Source organism: Podarcis erhardii (assembly GCF_964252035.2).
Source record: "Podarcis erhardii genome assembly, chromosome: 10".
Lineage (NCBI taxonomy): Eukaryota > Metazoa > Chordata > Lepidosauria > Squamata > Lacertidae > Podarcis > Podarcis erhardii.
Genome location: NC_138500.1, coordinates 61,089,028 through 61,109,670, shown reverse-complemented (window position 1 = coordinate 61,109,670; position 20,643 = coordinate 61,089,028). Strand labels below are relative to the sequence as shown.

The 20,643-nt window shown below is 41.7% G+C and overlaps 1 protein-coding gene across 2 annotated transcripts in view; it reads right to left on the bottom strand.

Annotated features, from left to right (window-relative positions):
• Positions 1–20,643, bottom strand: part of PLXNB2 (plexin B2) — a 342,708-nt gene that overhangs the window by 48,085 nt on the left and 273,980 nt on the right. For both annotated transcript variants that reach the window (XM_081877780.1, XM_081877781.1), the window contains exons 14-17: positions 19,707–19,785; positions 11,874–12,028; positions 8,548–8,696; positions 6,797–6,905 (exon numbers count right to left, since the gene is read on the bottom strand). In XM_081877780.1, coding sequence (XP_081733906.1) covers positions 6,797–6,905; positions 8,548–8,696; positions 11,874–12,028; positions 19,707–19,785 — 492 coding nt within the window. The remainder of the gene's footprint in view (positions 1–6,796; positions 6,906–8,547; positions 8,697–11,873; positions 12,029–19,706; positions 19,786–20,643) is intronic.

Sequence of the window (20,643 nt, the reverse complement as noted above, 5' to 3'; positions counted from 1 at the left end):
GGAACCGCAAATGACATCCTTTATGTAAATGCAAGGGAGAGGTGTTTACAAATGTCTCTGCAAGCCCTTATCGATAGCTTACAACCAGCAAGACATCTTGGGGGTAAAGAACTGAATTGCACAAGGGAAACCAGATTCAAAACCTGACTTCATCATGATGTCTACCAAGAGACCTTAGATCAGTCCTACTCGCTCTCAGTCAAGCTACCTCATCACAGGGGTGTGGTGAGGATAACATTGTATAACTCCTCAAGTATGCAGTTTTGAGGTCTGGGAAGGAAGGGATGGGAGCAACACTAGGGTTGCCATATTTCAAAAAGCAAAAACCAGGACACCCCCATAATTGTTGAGCTTTTTAGGAAAACCTGAAAGATCCAGGGCAAAGCACCACCTTTCGGAAATCCCCCACATGCATCAATTCCGATCCCATAAACTATAAGGATCATATAGATTACAAGTTGACCCAAGCAAGAAAAAACAGGGAAGGGCACCTTCATTACATATCTTTAGGCGCCAGGCAGAAATGTTTCTCTATAATCTTTAGCTGATTAACATCCTATTAACATCCTATGGTTTTTTAAAAATGTGCTTGCGGGAGGGGGGGGTTATTGTTTTGTTTTTGTTTTATGTTCTTGTTTTGTATTTTTATGTTGTGTACTGCCCGGAGGTCTTTGGATGAAGGGTGGTATGCAAATTTAATAAATAGTAAGAATAATAATGATAACAACAACAACAACAACTGGAACACACATTGAAAAGCACTCATAAAAGCACTAATTTTTCAGAAGCCCAGGGAAGCAGCACTCTCTGCAGAATACATTTAATGTTCAGCTGGATTGCCCTAGAATGGAACTCAATGCGCTGCAGTGCAAGTCGCAATGATTAACATTTTGCTTTGATATTCAAGAGTACAGCACTCTTATATAAAGCCTAAGGAGCTCTTTTCAATTTTTAATTGTATGTCAGATGGTATTTACTCCCACACTAGAAGCCTGCATTGTCTGTGTGTGTCTTCAAAAAGCATGTTTTCAAAAACTATCGCATGTTGTTGCTGTCTCGTTTTTCCTTACAGCTCGCAGAAAGGAGGCAGCAACCCGGGAAGAATGAATTGAGGCGCATGCCACGTGAGCTTCTCTTGCACCAGTCCAACAATGAAATGAACAAAAACACTCATAACTGAGAGTGGGAAACATAGATCTAATGCAAAGTCCAGAGGGAGCCCTGTGGAATACAGGGTTACATGTATATACCAGCTTCCCCAAAACAGCTGTTAATCAGAAGGTTGGTGGTTTGAGGCCCATCCACCACCCAGAATGTCTGTGGACAGGATTCCTGCATTGCAGGGAGTTGGACTAGACAACCCTCGGGGTCTTTTCAAACTCTAAAATAATCTATGATTCTATGAATTCAGCGGCGAGAGCAGGTGCATGGACACAAAAGAGGCATGAGCTGCCCTTACTACAGAACTGGAAATGCATACCCCATGCACACATGTTGTGTGTGCATTAGAGCCAGGGTGTGTACCCACACCTGCTGAGTTAGGTAGAATAGTTGTAGTCACTTGGATATAAATACAGAAACTACTTATACAGGATTTCCCCTTCTGAAATCCTGGAAGACCAATCAATGGATCAATGTTCTGATTCCAAATAAGGCAACTTCTTGTGACCCTAACCATGCACATACTAAAAAAAAAAACTGGTTACAAAAATTATGCGCATGAAAGAGCCCTTTTGCAACATAAAAAGAAGCACACACATCCTTGTCCTTTTAATATAATCATCTAGTGCTCAGCAAAGCTGCCTCAGCACACCTAATGTTTTCCTTAATGGGCCAATAAAGCAGGCCAATAAAGCAAGTGCTATAAATTTAATGAACGGCGCTTTTTGGAATGAAACTGCATGTTGGGGTTGCATGTGAGGTTTTAAATTTCTTGCTGTTTGGTTAGATAGTGCTGATCTCACAATGAACTAGTTACATCGAGCTGGATTACCAACATCAAACAGTTTCATTTAGTTATAGCTAACCAGATGGTGCAGATCTATTCTTAAAAACAGAACAGCAATGTTTTTTGCTTGGGTCAACTTGAGCTGTTCTCAGTGATTTGTTCAGTTGGGCCAACACTGAATATGTAGTTCAGAAAAAAAATACTGTCCATAATTTGGCATTAAAGGGTGCTACACATAATTCTGGTTTTGCCAGAAGCAGCTTAGTCATGCTGGCCACATGACCCAGAAAAACTGTCTGCGGACAAACATCAGCTCCCTTGGCCAGTAAAGCGAGATGAGCATCACAACCCCAGAGTCGTTCGCAACTGGACTTAACTGTCAGGGGTCCTTTACCTTTTTACACATAATCTTATTACTTGCGGTGGCTACTCAAAGCTACAGGACATGTGATTATGCATGATCAGCTGCAACATCTGATAGAAAGGTTGCATTCAGAGATGAACATGCTGGAAAGATCTGCTGTGAACCTCAGGATTGTGCACTATCCCTTCTTCCTCCCACAAAGCAGCAAAGGAAGAGTTTAGAAGCTCGTCTTCTGATAAACTGCCCACAAACAACGCCCACAGGTGATCTCAGAAACAAAGGATGTTAAAACAACATAATACACACTAGATTGCCTGGTTTAAACTTCAGCTGCTGCGACAAAGCTGTAGGGGATCATGTCATGCTTCTAGAGATTTGAGCACCTAGCACTCATAGGAATCTTAATCCCTAGTGTGAAGTGGTCTGTCTCTTCATGTAATAAGAAAGGCAAACCAAGTGAGAGGATGGCAGTATTAGCAAAGACTCTCCTCCCTGAAAGAGAGGGGAGTGGTTGTGGGCGGGAGCCCGAACACCGCTCCTAGTAGGAGCCTCCAGCTCACCTGGCTGGCACTCACACCCCCCGGTAGCCGTCCAACCAGGTGCCTTTATGCTGCAGCACCAGCCTCTCCCCCCGGCCTCATTTCTCTTCGTCGTCCTGTGCGAGTCACCCACCCTCCACTCCCTTCAAGTTAGGGCTTAGGTCATTGGCCTTGCTATGGACCTTAGGTTGGTCGCCCGGTTGCCCGGGGGGCCTGGTAGGAGTTTTTCCATTTGGCATTAGGCTTTTTGGTTTTTTCGCCTACCTCGTAACAATCGTCACAACTTTTTGTGGTATTGGTGGGTAGGTTAGGCATTGGAATAATGTGTTGTGGTGTGTCGAAGTGCTAGGTGTGGCCATCGCCTATGCCTTCAATTTCTAGGGGTATTCCATTAAAGGAATCTGGCGGTCGTGTATTCCGTCTGAAGCCTGCTTGGCGGGAGGCCATGGCACGACCCTCGGTGACAGCAGGGGTGAGCCTATAGTTGGATTAGCATCAACAGGTGATGAACCCCTGGTGAATAAACCCACTTGTTTCGCGATCCAATGCCTAAGCCAATACCTTTTCATTGCTGTAATCAATAAAGTTGTGGCCTTTTCTAGCCCATTAACCTTATATCACGTGTCCCTGTGTCTTCATTTCACTTCGCGGGGTTCGGGTCCTCGAACCACAACACTTTTAACTAGTTAAAATAGTTTAATGTGCTGGTGACTGATGCTGAAATTGCAGGCGCTTTGCTCTTTCCCTGCTCCTGCTGTGAAATAAGCTATGGTCTGGGTTAGTGTTGCAGACAAATTTCAGGAGTTTGCTTCCCCCAACAAACCGTAAGTGGTAAGCCAAGAATAAACCTTGGTCACTGTTTACGGTTTGTTTCGTAAGAATCAAAGCATGACCTTAGGTTCAGCGGTAACGCTAAGCTTGTTTGCAAGTGAACAGTGAGTGGCCTGTGATTTCAGAAGCAGGCAGTAGCACACTACCTGTTCGTACAGTTTATTTTAACTATGGTTTAATGTGACACGCAAACCAGGCCACTCAGTGCTACAGAGACTGATTGATGATACTTGACGTTCTTGTATACTGGGTGTGTAAAACCAATGGGGAAGTTAGGGCAGAGAGGGGGGAAAATATTATCTCTCCTTTCTGCCCAGTAAAAAAAACAGCAAAGTTTTCAGTAAAATGTAGTTAGTTGTGTCATGCTTTATATCCTAATTCTATGGACCAAAGGAAATGTAAGTTATGGCATGATGACCCTACAGATTTCAGACACGAATTGTTATCCTGATGTCCATTTACAGACGCACCTCCAAGGTAAAAGTGGAGGCGGTCAAAGAATGTCCATCTCCTTTTAGAACAAAATTATCTATTCCTCTTTTAGCTGGGTGAGAGGAGGGGGAAAGAAAATATAATTAGCCGAGAATTGGTGTGAAAAGTCAGAGGGAGGAAAAGAAACTACCCATAGCTTGGTGACCTCATTAAATTAACAGTTCAGTTCTTTCTTTTCCTCTTACACTGCATCTTCCCAGTAACTGTAAGGGAATTTTTTAAGCTAAAATGCAAGTTATGCTTTTCAAGCCAAAAATCTTTAACAGCTGTCATTTTGGAATGCTAAAAGAATGGAGATCCTGGAAGAAGAAAGAGTCAGATGTAACTCCGTAGTAATGAAAATTAGAAATGCAATGCTGCTATTATTATTAATAGCAAGAGCTAGAATTACACAGTGGAAGTCTCACGTGCTGCAAGCTGCCCACTCCTGCCACGGACCGACAATACAGATTTGGCATGCATGCCCCTTGTTTTCCAATTCTGGCCTCGCATTCTACAAATATGCAACTCCTTCCTTCTTGTGACTTGACCACATCCACTTCCTCTATGTGGTTATTCAGCGTGAAAGCTGAAATAGCCCAGGCAGAAAAATGAATCCCCAAGAGAGTAACCTAACCTTGACTTTCCATATGACACATTTCACTAGTTTTGTTTTAAATACCAAAAGTGACAGCTGAATTTAAAAATAACCCTGTACGTTGTATCTATCCATGTACACTTACCTATGCCTTACAAGCACTATAAGGTCCTGCGAAGGTGGCTAACTGAATCTCTCACATGACTTACATCATGCCGTTTGTGCCAGAGACTCTATTTATGGAATTAAGCAACCCAACTGAAAATGTTTTAGGATTTCTACTATCATTAGGTACTGTTCAGTGACTATGCATCCATTTTCCCCATTAAGATTACCGGTTCAGCAGAAAGCTACGAGCTGTTTCTTGAAGTATGGCCCATTTCAGAGCCAAATATGTTTTTTTCTGAGGGTTGGCTAGGATTCAAGCAGGGGTGTTCAACTATGCAGCCACCCCTGCTTGGATTGTAGTAAGCTGAACTGAGGCAAAGACAACCCACCCTCCCCCAATCTTGTCCCTTGCATCTCTCTGCACATTCAGCTGTCCTCTAGATGCTACTCCTCTCTCAAGGCAAAACCCAAACCTCACTTTGGGTTAGGAGGGCAGTTTCAGCCCGTGCATGGCTTCCAATAAAGACTCTAGCAGGCTGCCTGTCCAGTGGAAAGTGATGCACAGAGCATCTTCTTCTATTGTGCAATTTGTGGATCCAAAGCCCTGGCCGTAAATGATGCTCTGTGCATCATTTGCTCTTACCTGGGCAGCCCCCCAGGACCTTCCAGTCTTCCCTGGCTATCTATACAAGCTACTAACATATCCTCCTTCCCCAAGGTGGGACTTCTTTGCCTTGGAAGAATTGGGTGAAGTAGCAGGCAGACGATGGCTTGAAGCTGTGTCCCTTCAGCATAAAGTCAAAGTCCCTTTTTGACTGGATGAGCATTAGACCTTTAAGGGATGGAAGCATGTTTGGATGAGCACAAGGCTGCCCATCCATCTCTTTTCTGTCTTCTGTAGTACAGGTGCTGTATCCACCTTATTTATAACAGGCCATCTCTCTATTATATTTAGTAGACTTAAGCATTCTGTTTCAGCAGAACCTCCAAGGTTCCAAATGAAGGAATAAAAACCAATGCACGGTTTTTGGGGCCTTTGGATTTGAAAGGAGTGTGAAACAAGATTTGGAATATCCTATAGGCCCTACTTTTAACTACGGAAGTCGGGCGTACCTGCTAAGAAGGAATATGACTACCGATGGGTTGGAGCTTCCCCGAGATCTGTTCTTTAACACCAAAGACTACCAAAAAGACCGGCAGAGGGGACATGAAAGAGATTTAAGAGCCTCGGACTTAAGATCTCCAGGTTGATGGTTTTCTGAGATTGATGGAACTATTGCTAGAGGCCGAAACCGGGGAGGGGAGTTGGTGAAAGAAAATTGGGAATTTAAAATGTATATATTATGATTTGTCTCTTTTCTTTTTCTTTTAATGAGAGATGGGAAAATCGTGGAATGGAATTTTTTCTGACCCTAGGGGAAACGTTTCAAGAATAAGTTCAGATATATAAGTTTTAATGAGAAATAAGATTAAATAAAGTAAAAGTGGATGGTTAATTGGTGAAAGAAAGAATGGGAAATTACAGTATAATAAGATAAGATATAAGGATAAAAATAAGGTGAAGGATTTGCTGAAATATCTATATGAATTAAAATACAAAGAGGGGAGATGTGAGGAGGTCAAGGAGTTAAGCTAAGAAAGGGAGTTATTTTAAAGTTTAATTTGTTCTTTTGTTTTCTTTTTGTTTTTTTGGATTTGTATTCTTTTTTCCTTGTTAGCTGTTTTTGCTTTTTTATTTTCCTATTTTTATTTTTTTTCTTGGATATGTTTTGTTTTTATATGTTGTGTTTTTCTTTGTAACCTTTTAAAATTTGAATAAATATTATTTAAAAAAAAAACCAATGCACTGTGTATACACTTACGTTTGACCCAGTGAAAAATGCAAAACAAGATACTATGTGTTAAATAAGGTAAGCTATTGACAAGGACAGACTCACCTGATATGTAAACTGCACTTCGTTTGTTGATCTGCCTTGTTGTCCATTTACATCAACTTCAATTTCACCTTCTTTTGCTTCTGGCACGCTTCCAACCTCACATACAATCCTAGTTGGAAACAAGGCAAGCTTGTACATAAAAGATCTAAATTGATATATATTTCCTGCAGTCCATTCTTAAATAAAATAAAATCTAACAATTAAATAAGACACCATTACAGAAGCCTCAAAAATAATAGAAGGTGGAATAAACTAGAATCAGTCACGCAAATGATTTTAAATCTCCAGGAGAAGATCACACTCAAGCCTTCATTATGTAGAAACCATTAAAAAATGGCACACCATTCCTTTTCACAAGATGAATTTACAGGTTTATTTCTCAAAGAAATAGAAAAACCCAGATTCACACCTTGATTTCCCCATCGGAGGTGCATTCCCACCCCCACCGGATGTGTTTTTTGCGGGGGGAGCAGATGTATTCTGCAACATGTCACTGATGCATCAGTGATGGATTTATATGGAACCGTTGGCACATCTTTTTACTTTACTAGTTCTGCAATACTTTCTCAATACAGTGGTGCCTCGCAAGACGAAATTAATCCGTTCCGCGAGTCTCTTCGTCTAGCGGTTTTTTCGTCTTGCGAAGCAAGCCCATTGACGGCTTAGCGGCTTAGCGCTATTAGCGGCTTTTAGCGGCTTAGCGGAAAAGCAGATAAGCGGCTTAGCGGCTTAGAAAAAGGGCGGGGGAGGAAAAAACCCCGCAGGAACTCGCAAGACATTTTCGTCTTGCGAAGCAAGCCCACAGGAAATTCGTTTTGCGAAGCACCTCCAAAACGGAAAACCCTTTCGTCTAGCAGGTTTTCCGTCTTGCGAGGCATTCGTCTTGTGGGGCACCACTGTACTAAGTGCGCTATTGCCATCTGGGGGACACTCATACGCAACAGCACAACAATGGCAGGATAGAACACCCCACCCCCTGAATGTTTGCATTGTGTTACAGGGTTTTAGTAGGAAGCTATGGGACAAGTACTGATGGGAAACAAAGACAGTCTCACCAACACAAAATGTTTTGCAGGTGCAAACAGTATTGAAAGCATATAACCGCCCCAATACCATCATGAGCACAAATCATCATGAATGCACACTAACAGGATAGCTGGATGCCTAACATTTGCCAAACTGAATTAAAACATTTCCAATGTTCATTTTAGAGATGTGTTTTAAAAATTAACATAACAAAATTACCTTTTCGTAATATTTGTGTACAGGATTACAAAAGGGGTGGGTGGGTTTGGTTTTTTTTAAAAAAAAGTGTGCAAGGTTGTAAATGTTTAATATATGAGACTTTCCTGCAGTGACACCATTGGAAATGGAAGCTGCATGAGATAACTTACAAATGCCTCCAGTTCAAAATAAATTAGTGCATAATTGAGTCTAGATAAGCAACAAACGAGTTAGAGCTGTTAGATCATAAATATAAAGGTGGCTGTTATTACAAGTCTCTTACATAATTACATGTATAAAATACAACAGAATAAGCATAAACATTGCAGTTGTCTCTAGAATTACAGCTAAACACATTAAATAGTTGGAACTCATTACCATACAGAAATGCTCAAGAAGTTATATATTTAAAGCAAACAACTGCCATTTTTGTCAGGACAGTTGTTTTATTTCACATTTCTATGAACCTGCAGCAAATAGATAAAAAACTAACAAACTGGCATTCAAGACATCAGACAATTACTTACTTGGTAGAAACAGAGTAGAATTGTTCTTTAAATATACATTCAGTGCCTGCCACTGTTATACTTTTGACATCTTCAGCATTTATGCCCAAATTAGATCCCATTATGGTCAACAAAATTCCACCGCTCAGTGGTCCATTATTTGGTTTAATCTGAACATAAAGAAAACATACTTAAAAAGTCACAACATGATTTTAATAACTGACCAGCAGCTTAAACAGTAAGTTCACAGACTTGAAGGAGGAATACAAATGTTTGGGGTCTAAATTTGAGTTTTGGCCAGAAATCCGGAAAATTTCATTTTTTATTCTGATTGTAGTGGATGGGCATGCAAACTCTGAGATTATATATCAGTTGAACCCTACCCCTAGTGGCAAGGGTGGTTAGGAAATCTTGACATTTTAAGCCTATTTGTGCAGTTTTTGGAATAAGGAGTTCTTGCCCTTTGTCAGCTAACAAAACCTGACTAGCCTTAGAAGTAATTCAAGCTTAGTTTGCCACTGTATACAGTGGTGCCTCGCAAGACGAAATTAATCCGTTCCGCGAGTCTCTTCGTCTTGCGGTTTTTCGTCTTGTGAAGCACGGCTATTAGCAGCTTAGCGGCTTAGCGGCTATTAACGGCTTAGCGGCTTTAAGAAAAAGGAAACAAACTCGCAAGAACTCGCAAGACATTTTGTCTTGCGAAGCAAGCCCATAGGGAAATTCGTCTTGCGAAGCACCTCAGAAAACGGAAAACTCTTTTGTCTAGCGAGTTTTTCGTCTTGCGAGGCATTCGTCTTACGGGGCACCACTGTAATAGCTATAGTTCAATGATTTTTCAGAACACTTTTGTTGCTCTAACACCCTCCCAAGACCCACAGGCATATATCCATGCACAAATGGTTTGTCTTTGTTCTCCACATAACTTTATATCTCCTGTGTTAAAAATGTACGGTGAGAGCTCAACGCATTCCTCTGCACCAAAAGGGGCATTTATCGCCCTGTCAAGTTTTCAGAACCACCTCTTTTGACTCTAGAACGAAAGTTTTTGTACTGTTGTCAATGTGGACACCTTGGAGCATTTAGGTACTTCCTGAGAGCAATGATATTTTATATCCTACGGAGTACCACAAAGTACTCAACTGAAATATCAAATTGGTCTTTCTAAGAATTGAAAGGTAGGGAGCTGCAAGTCTTTGTGTTTAGGCAAGGGGGGGGGAACATCTGCTCTACAAGAGTTTCATGTCCTAGGGGTATATTGAAGACTCCCATTGATATTTATTTTTCCCCTTTAAGGAGAATGATGCATGGTTTTTTTAAATGTAAGATTTTACTATAAGTATGTACTGCAACAGAATTATACCTGTTAAGGGACTGTGGTAAAAGGAGGGCAGTGGAGAGTGCCTAGGGATGTAGATCAGGAATGGCCAACTGTGATAAAGAAATAGTGGTGCTCCCCAGGCCAAAGATAGGCCAAACAGATTTCCACAGGGCTTCTGATCTCCTTTCTCTAACTGGTATCCCTCCCTGCTCTGAGGATGACCTCCGAGGCCTGCCTTACTGCCTCTGTCCCTGAGAACCTGAATTTTCCAACCTATTGGGCTCCAGATGCAAAAAGTCTGTGAAAGAAGGCAGGAAATGATAAAAATTCTGGCAGTCTGAGATCCAGCAACACTGGGAGAGCTTTCTGTGGACTTTCTGTGGCCTCTTCTGTTATGCAGCTGCCTACTCCTCAAAAATCCTGATTGCCTTTTGGGGGGAAAAAAACCCGAGAGCCAACAATTTTTTACTGCAAAATGTCAAGTCTAACGCTCTTCCCAATATTATAAAATCAATAACAAGCTGCATCATTTCAAATACCTGACGGAAAATGGAATTCTACTATACTTTATTACAACACCAGGTTATAACTATTATATATAGCATTCCTGCCTAGAGTAACACCTAGCATTTCATCCAGTTTATAACTGTGTTGTGGTTGCCTAAAGAACCCAATGGTGTCTCCTTTTAATAGAAAACAATACTGAAACATTTATTTAGTTGAGTGAACTACCTCTGAAGCAGGTTTCTAACAGGCAGAGATACCTTTTGAAGGTACCACTCTGCTTACAAATGCTCTTTTTAATGTTCTGCTACAAATTTAGAACTTTGGAACTAGTTAGATAAGCTGAAGGCTTCAGGACTGCCACATGTCCTCTTTTCCTAGGACACGTCCTCTTTCTGATGATGAGAGAGTTGTCCTAGAGATCCATAGTTAAAAGCAGATGTCGGCAAATGTGTCCTCTTTTTTCTCTTCAAAAAAATGGCAACCCTAAGGGGGATTAGACTTGTTGAACTAAAGCTCTTTGGAAAGCCAGAAAATGAAAAAAGCAATCTGGGCAGAACAAGCTATGTAAGGGGTGAAGCTGCAGACTCTGCTGTCTAACCGTAACTGTTTTAACACAATGCCTGAACAATGTACCATATTTTTCGCTCTATAAGATGCACCAGACCACAAGACGCACCTAGTTTTTGGAGGAGGAAAACAAGAAAAAAATATATTCTGAATCTCAGAAGCCAGAACAGCAAGAGGGATCACTGCGCAATGAAAACAGCAATGAAACTGGGATAGCTCCGCAGCCTGCATTCGCTCCATAAGATGCACACAAACATTTCCCCTTACTTTTTAGGAGGGAAAAAGTGAGTCTTATAGAGCAAAAAATACGGTAGTTGTATTAGTCTGGCTTTCTACCTTATCGTCACTAGCTGCTAGCAATGTACAGTGGTGATTATATCATCTCACACACTGGGCTGTTCAGATGCAACGTTCTTGGCTTTGTGAAACGGAGATTGTTATGTCTGAACCAGCTTATTGGGTTAAATCAGATGCTATGAGCAAGTACGGAGAGCAAAGACAGACCAGCAGTATGTCCACACATCCCGTAAAGTTCTGCCCCTTAGTGGTACAGGAAATGTAATGGCGTGCCTCCTTCCTTAGCTGCTCTGGTGACACAGAGACTCTCTCGTGCCAATAATACCCCTTCCTGGAATCTGAGACAATGCAGGCAAGGCAAGAAACCATGCTATGAACTCGTCCCATGTAACCTAGGAGCAGCCATTACAGCACTACTAGAAGACACTCCTAGGATATAGTTATGTAGCCTTTTCCTTTTGGTTTGTTTAGTCAAAAAGCCAGCTCTAAGGCCCTGAGAGCACAGTGATTATCCACCATGTGGATCTTAAAGAAACAGACACGAGTCTCTTTACTATGGGACTTCACAAGTTTGCAACAACTCCTCAGAATTCCATAAATGCATTGCAAGCTGGCTTGAGTGGACTTCATGCTATGTTATGAATGATGCAGAAATTACCATAGTAATGACTGGAGGAGGGCAGGTGGTAGTGGGAGCAGCGCACCGGCCAGTGTAAACACAGCTGTCGTCACACCAGACACACTGATACGCAGAATTAGCTGCGAGACACAAGCTGCAGTCATTCCGACCATAGGAACAGCTGTATAGAGTCACTGTAAAAATGGAAAACAAATCATAGGCATGTTTCTAGTGTCAGTTACTATTACACCACTCAGAGAAATTCAAACCCACATAAATCTTGAGGTGCACCCAACAGGGCAGCATCATTAAGGTACAATCATGGCGCTCACAAATACCACAATCTGTGATTAACCACCAATTCAGCTGCTTGGGGAAATAACTGTGGCAGGAGCACTGGCGGAGGAACGGGAGTGCGGAGGGAGCGGACCACTCATGGCACCACTATTCCGGTAGGGTGCCATCGTGGCACCCCCCGTGCACCACGCCCCCACAGGCAGTGTGTCACACCCCCACAACATGTGCCACGCCGCCTCCTACTCTCCGTCCCCGGTACCAGAGCATGCAGCTTCGCCACTGGGCAGGAGCAGCCCTGTTCTCCCAGCCTGGACATTGTCATCTGCTCTCGAATCTGATCCTGGGTGCAGGAGGAAGGCGAGTGTTGCTTTTTGCAAAAATGTGAGAACTGCCATGGACGGAGGAACGCAACTCAACAAGGCTCCTCCTGAGAGTATTCCAGCTGCCACCAGATCAGCTCTCCAAGGAAAGAACTGTGCAGAAGCAATTTTTTTCCCCTTCCTTCCTGCCTACCCTGTCCACACACCCCAGTGTGTTATGCATTTTAGAATGTAGACTTGAGGGCATGGGACTCCCTCTCTATTGCTTTCTGTAAGCTGCTCTGGGAGCCACCACCCTTTTTTGTGCAAAAGGCATAGAAAGGAGCATAAATGCTGCAAATAAATAACGAATGAGCAACTCAATCAATCTTCGCATCTTATCACCTTTCTGACTTTCAGTAATGTAGTTAAGTGTCCTAGCCACACAGCTTCATCAAATTATTGATACATTAATGCATTCTTAATGATTACTGTAACTTGCAGAGGAAAGTAAGATAATGGGGGCGGAGGGCGGAAAGCAAAATAATGGGGCCCTTCAGTTTTGGTTTTATTGCATTCAGTGGCCTGACCAGGCTCATGCACAGACAGACCACCAGATCTGGGGTTGGAAAGAAATTTCGTGCAGATCGAAGTGGGAGGAGACCATGGAAGCTTTGTTGTTGTGTTGTGCAAGTGTGGGCTCCTATGCTTCAGCCATCTAGTGATACAGTGGTACCTCGGGTTACATTCGCTTCAGCTTACATACACTTCAGGTTACAGACTCCGCTAACCCAGAAATAGTACCTCTGGTTAAGAACTTTGCTTCAGGATGAGAACAGAAATTGCCTGCTGGCTGGAGGCCCCATTAGCTAAAGTGGTGCTTCAGGTTAAGAACAGTTTCAGGTTAAGAACGGACCTCCAGAATGAATTAAGCTCTTAACTCGAGGTACCACTGTACTTGCTTAGAATGTTGTACTATTTTATTGTTGTTAGCCACCCTGAGCCCAGCTTCAGCTGGGGAGGGCGAGATAGAAATAAAATTATTTATTATTATTATTATTATTATTATTATTATTATTATTATTATTAGCAGATTTGGCTTTCTGCAGATTAGCACATTTTTTTCCTGAACTGTCAGGACGGCAAATAGTCGGACAGTTCTACCTTTGGGCAGGGGAACTGAAAAATAAGTGACTAGAAGAAGTTCCTTTGTTAACAGTAGATTTAGATCTAGCTGAGATGTTATTTCAAATGAAATGCACATGGGTTGATGGGCAAGGAGAGTTGTAGGGGTGCTATGTTTAGAGGTTTTTCAATACACAAGTTCATTCTTGTCTGGAGAGCTTTCTAATCAACCTCAGATGTCTGGAGCAAAAACAGATAGCTATTCATAGTTAACTTTAAGATAAACAGACCACACTAAAGCTTCCAAAAATTCAGCATCTTATTGTTGTGCCTTGAAAAGCAGAATTTAGAAAGCCTAGTGCATCAATATATATTCACATACACGCCAAGATGGTTCAACTTATGCCTCCACCCAAGGAGTCCTGCAGTAAGGACCAAAGGTTGATGGATGGGGTCAGAGACCAGGATTGGGAGGGCACCGGGGAGCACTGGAACCATGATAAAGGATGCCCTGCCACTTCTGGTTATCATGGCCATGAATCACAGAGGAAAACAGAGCGCCTCTTAAGCCTGTAACAGCTTTGTGTTCACTGAGGGGTAAAGTTAAGAATGGAATTTGTAATATCTGGAGTCCTTCTGAGATCCAAGCCATACTCCACACATGACTGAAGAGCATCGTGGCCTAATTCCAGAACACGCAGAGTAAATCCAGGGTGCTGTATAATGAGGACCATGAACCAAGTTGGAAGCAACGACTCTCAAGCCTTCGTATTTGAGCACGTTTTTGATGGGCAATCAGATCACCAACTGGAAACTATTAGCGCTCAAGTTTAATAACTATAACATTTTAGTTCTAAGTAGCGGGTGGCACTGTGGGTTAAATAAACCACAGAGCCTAGGACTTGCCGATCAGAAGGTCGGCGGTTCGAATCCCCGTGACTGGGTGAGCTCCTGTTGCTCGGTCCCTGCTCCTGCCAACCTAGCAGTTCGAAAGCACATCAAAGTGCAAGTAGATAAATAGGTACCGCTCCAGCAGGAAGGTTTGGTTTGTTCTGATTTGCCAGAAGTGGCTTAGTCATGCTGGCCACATGACCTGGAAGCTGCATGCCGGCTCCCTTGGCCAATAAAGCAAGATGAGCGCCACAACCCCAGAGTCGTCCGTGACTGGACCTAATGGTCAGGGGTCCCTTTACCTTTACCTAACTAAAAAACAAACAAACCTGAATATAAGGGGGGCTCCCTTCTGATTATTTGGATCAACAAAGCTATAATTAAACTTCCTGACTAGCATGGGAGGAATGGGAAGGAGTCCTCAGAGTTGACAATTTCGGAATAACTCACATTACGCTAAAAACAGTTACAGTGCATTACTGTGTTCTAAAACCAGTCTTCTTTAAAAATGGCACCCACTTGCTCAGCATGAACCACTGTGTTTATTCAAAGTAGTTAAACTTGCTAGCTGAGCAGAAGCTTGCTTATTTATTAAGTGTGAATCAGAAACTTGGGTTTTGTTTCCTTTTCGGTTGCAAGACATAATCTGCTTGCCAACCCATTCAAGGTAATACACTTATATTCATGATGCTGAGAAGCAAGACTTCAATGCTTGTCCTGCAATCAAAGACTAACTGGATGGAAAACTGAACAAGATTGACCAGGGCTAGTCAAGGCACTGACCGCCAGAGACTAAGCACAAGATGGCAGTCCTTCCTGTCTTACCAGATTGGTAGCTGAATCTTCTGGAAACAGGACTGAGGGTTGTCCTGCTCAGAGCAGACCCACTGAAAATAATGGGCACAACTAAATTAGGTCCATTAGTTGAAACAGGTTTAGCCTGAGTACAGTGGTACCTCGGGTTAAGTACTTAATTCATTCTGGAGGTCCGTTCTTAACCTGAAACTGTTCTTAACCTGAAGCACCACTTTAGCTAATGGGGCCTCCTGCTGCTGCCACACCGCAGGAGCACGATTTATGTTCTTATCCTGAAGCACTATGTCTGGGTTAGTGGAGTGTGTAACCTGAAGCGTATGTAACCCGAGGTACCACTGTACAGTGGTACCTCAGTTTACGAACTCAATCCATTCCAGAAGTCCGTTCTTAAACCGAAACCGCTCTAAAACCGAGACGCACTTTCCCTAATGAGGCCTCCCGCCACCAGTGCCCTTCCACCGTTCAGATTCCGTTCTTAGACCGAGGTAAAGTTCACAAACTGGGACACTACTTCCATTCTGTGGAATTCGTAAACTGAATCGCTCGTAAACAGGACTGTTCTTAAACTGAGGTACCACTGTATAACTTAGTGGGACACAGCCATGTATTCTTTGCTACTGTAGGCTGGCTTAGGGGTTTTTGTCAGGCTGTGTGGCGCACACACGTTTTCCGACACCCTGCTGTCACTGCCTCAGTATATCTAACGGCAGGGCCAGCCCTGACCTTAACAGCTTATGCTGAGCCTACAAGGCTGACATATTGGGGCTGGAAAAGAGAACTCATGTTAACTAAGGTGATATGGCAATTAATCTGAGAAACCCACATTCCTCATATTATTTTCCACAAATTTACCAACTTCAACAGATAGGAAATATTTTAAAAAAGAGCAAGAAAAGGAAGAATAAATGTTTTCTCTCTCCTGATTTATCAGCTAAAATAAGAAAAAAGGATCTGCCTTTCTTAGTCTTACACTAATAAGATTATTAACTGAATGCTTGAAATTAAGATTCTATAACATTTAAAGAGGCTCTTTATTTAAATGCATGTTAGAATGTTTCCACCCAAGTGGTATACCACTATATGTGTGTGTGTGAGAGAGAGAGAGAGGGGGGGGGGAGATTTTTCAAATACATCCATGGGCCAGTGTCCCAAAGCATTTAAGTGCCTAGGAGTATGGGGTTAGCCAGGATTCCAGAACAGTGAATTTGTCAATTCATAACCCCTCAAGCCATTGTCATGCCCTGCCCTGATCTCTTTTTATAGATGGTGTTAGGGCTGCCATATTTCAAAAAGTGAAACTCCAGACACAAAAGTTGAAGTTTTTTTAGTCCGTCCCCCCAAAAAAGAGTTTTTGAACTATTTTTAATGAAATTCGTCAAATTCTACATTTCTAACATGGGCTCCCATATGTCTGGATTTTCCCTGACATTTCACCGATTTCCACCCAGACACTGTTTATGAGGGACAAATACCATGTAAGTCTGGAAAATTACAGACATATGACAACCCTAGATGGTGTGAATATGTATAAGTCAAAGACCGATGGTGGATACATGCTTTTGAGGGAAGTTATTTGTTGTATTTTGATTCTGGCTAAAGAATGTGCATTCACACATTCCACATCTGAAGCGAGCAGTGAGGTACTATTGGTTTGACTCAGAAAACAGACTGATGGAATTCAATTTCAGAATTCTGGATTTTTTAAAGTATACCAGCAGCTAACCAGAGAGACTGCTGTGTCTGACTAACTGATTCAATTTATATTTTTCATCTATATGTGGAGAACTGAAAACAACGTCTGCGTCTGCAAAAACCAGCACTCAAACTGCCTCTAAATTAGATTTGTAATGTATTGAAAGGCAAGCTCTCCAAGTCACACACAATACAGTGGCGGAGCTCAAAGTGTTAATCAGTTTCGTTACTGATCAGGTTGTTAAATGTACCAGCAGCAAACCAGCCATTAGATTCCAACCCTTATCCATCATCTTTAGGTACTAGCTGTGAAACCATTGATAGAACAGGACAAAGGATAAAAGGGATATATTGGATTTCATACTGCTCTAAGTCTCCAGTGGCTATAAAAATACATTAAATGCCAATGCTACTTGGTATTCTCTAAATGTGTTACAGAAAGAAAGGATTCATTTATATTTGGAAATTCAATAATTGCTCACCTTCTCTGTAGTAGCGACCAGAACGACCAAAGTAACTATCTTTCAAAGTGTGGTGCACTTAAATTCAGTTCTATTAAGGACCCACAAATGGCAAGAAAGTGAGAAGGGGAATTGGGACACCACTAGCACAAAAAGGTACTTTTCCCCCAGTTCTTTTCCGCTTCTGCTTTTCATAGAAAACCACAGAGATGAACGTGGGCAGAATGGACATAAAATTAAGCTGCACCCTGCTGATACCAACCAGACTATGAACATTAATCAATTAAAGAGAGGGAGAGGGAGAGGGAAAGTGTATATATAACATATGAATAGATGACTTTGGGAATATAACAGAGCATCACTCATTTGTTAAGATGAGAAGTGTTTTAAACGAAAATATCGTCTAGTCTAGACTAGGGTGGGATGACAGTCAATTTCTGGTCCATGCCAATTTTGTATGTGCTCATTCATAACTTTGTTCCATCTCATTTCTGCAATCTTTTTTTTTAAAGTGACACTAAAAACTGCAATATTTCTCTTGTACTTTTCCCATATAGTATTCATTTGAGTAAACCACCCTTAAATGCACATTATGTTACACTTTTTGAGCTATGTCACAAAATTTGGAGAGATGCAAAAACTCAAGGATAATGGCAATCCAATCCAATCCACACATTAGTTCGGGAACTGGAAATCAGGTTGGTTCGCTTAAAACGAAAGACTGGACAAAATCCTCAAGCATCCCTAGTCTTGACCTATAAAGTTTAGAACCCTTTCTGTAATTCTTTCCATTTATTCCAGGTTACTCCTGCTTGAATATGGCTGACCAAAAATGGATGAAGGGTAAGGTTGCCAGTGTGCTGTTCAAATGTAGAAACACTCTGCAGTCTTTACTGGAAATGCCATATCAAATGCATTCTAGAATATCATTTGTCTTTTATGTGGCCACAATACATTAGAGGTTTGCAGTAATTCTATACGGGAAGATGATGTATATTGTTTGGGTGGGAGATATTAGCATTATAGGAAAAGAGGAGAGGTCTTGAACAATGATTTTCATTTGCAACATCCATTAAAAAGTAAATCTATTAAATACAATACCTAAAGATTGATTTGCAGCTGTGCAAGATTGATCAGCACAGCCAACATTAGTTATAAGTGTCACTGAGTCACAGTAATAAGCAAAAGGATTACTAAAAAGCATTTGGAAGGTCATGCCTGGTTTCTTTCTAGCATAATTAGTCATTGTGCATGGACTTCTCTGCCTGCCAGGAAACACACTGGTCGCACTGGGCCTCTGCCTGGACAAAAATAGTTGCAACATTGGGACTGTAATCAGAAAAAAGCCCAAAGTTAACTACAGTGGCACCTCAGTTTAAGAACAGCCCTGTTTACAAACGTTTCAATTTATGAACTCTGCAAAACCAGAAGTAGTGTCCCAGTTTGCGAACTTTACCTCGGTCTACGAATGGAATCTGAACGGTGGAAGGGCACTGGCGGCGGGAGGCCTCATTAGGGAAAGCGTACCTCGGTTTAAGAAAGGTTTTGGTTTAAGAATGGACTTTCGGAACAGAAAGTGGTAACCGAGGTACCACTGTAACTGATCTAAAGCAGAGAAGGGGCAGAAGCAATAGCAGCAGCACAGAAGAGCAAGTCTTGGCTGACTCTAAATGGAGTGACAGCATTTGACTCTAGAGAAAAAAATGTGGCCATTTATTGACATGCTTGATGCAAAGCTTTTGATTAAATCCGTACTGTGGTCTTGAGATCTGACCACTTCTGCAGAGATGCTTCATAACTTGGGAGAAATTATCAGAAAATTTGAAGGATGGATTATTGGGTGGGTGGGGGAAAGCTTTTTCATACCCAGCAAGCAAGCCAAGACAATACATATTTGAGTTCACAACAGTAATATTCATTGCTTATTCAAGACAACATTATTTAGATATATTTTTTAAGCTGATGGGTTGCTAATTACAGTCAAACCTTGGTTCCTGAATGGCTTAGTTGCTGAACAAATCGGCTCCCAAACGCCGCAAATCCGGAAGTAAGTGTTCCGGTTTGTGAACAGTTTTCAGAAGCCAAATGTCTGATGAGGCTTGAGTGCAGCCAGTTGGAAGCTGCGCCTTGGTTTTCAAACAGTTTTGGGAGTTGAACGGACTTCTGGAACGGATTAAGTTTGAGAACCAAGGTGCCACTGTATGCAATGATTGGAACAGTGAAATGCTTTAAAAGGTGCATATATAAGATTTTGGTACTTTTAGTTTCCCCTTCCTGTACTATGTACTCACCAATCAATTTGCTATCAATCTTGCCTTGATCCGTCTTAATGTATAAGCTAAGTGGTAGTGTTTCGTTTTCAACATGACTCTGAAGGGAGGGGGAAAGACAATGGTTATCTCCATTAGAAATCATCTTATATCTTAACTCACTCATCCCAAATCAAGTAGCTACCTACTTCCAAGGTCATATTGTGCTAGCTGTATCTTCAAAATGATGGCACAAATAACAACAACCACATACTTCTAGTAGGAGATGCATTCATACGATTATAACACTTGTCAGAACAAAGATAGTTGTAACCTTTCCAAAAGAATGGGAAACAGATGAATGTAACAGAAAATGATTATATATGTGTGTGTATATAATAATATCTCATTTTCAAAAGGCACATAAAGGGGAAGTGCAATGTTTAGTCATGTTTGCAGTGGGTGTTAAACAAATGTATCTTTCAAAGAACTGAGAAAATTTGAACACAAACACACATTAATGGCTTTCATTCTAGAAGTAAAGGATGCATTAGTGGCAACCACAGCAAATCGCCCTCTCCCCGTAAGCAAATTTTAATAATCCTGTTGTGTCACTTATGCATTTGTCCAAAGTATAGATATATTTTTGACTGCCTCAATAAAAGTGAATGACGAAAATCGGAAAATCTCATCAACATTCACCAGCAATGGCCAACAATCTCAACAGCAGCACAGATCTTATCATTTCTTTATCTTAGGTCTATCACCAACATCAAGTCATAGCCAGCTTGTTTCATCTCCAGCCTCATAGTATATTGGCCAGCCCAACAAAATGGGACAATGGCTTATGTGCCTGATAATCAGTTTAGCTGTAATGGGAAACTTTGGCTTAACGAAGCCGATATCTCTGTGTCAAAGCTGGCAATGGAGGGAAGGAGAGAAGTCTGAACACAATCAACATGTTGACTGTAGGAGGTGT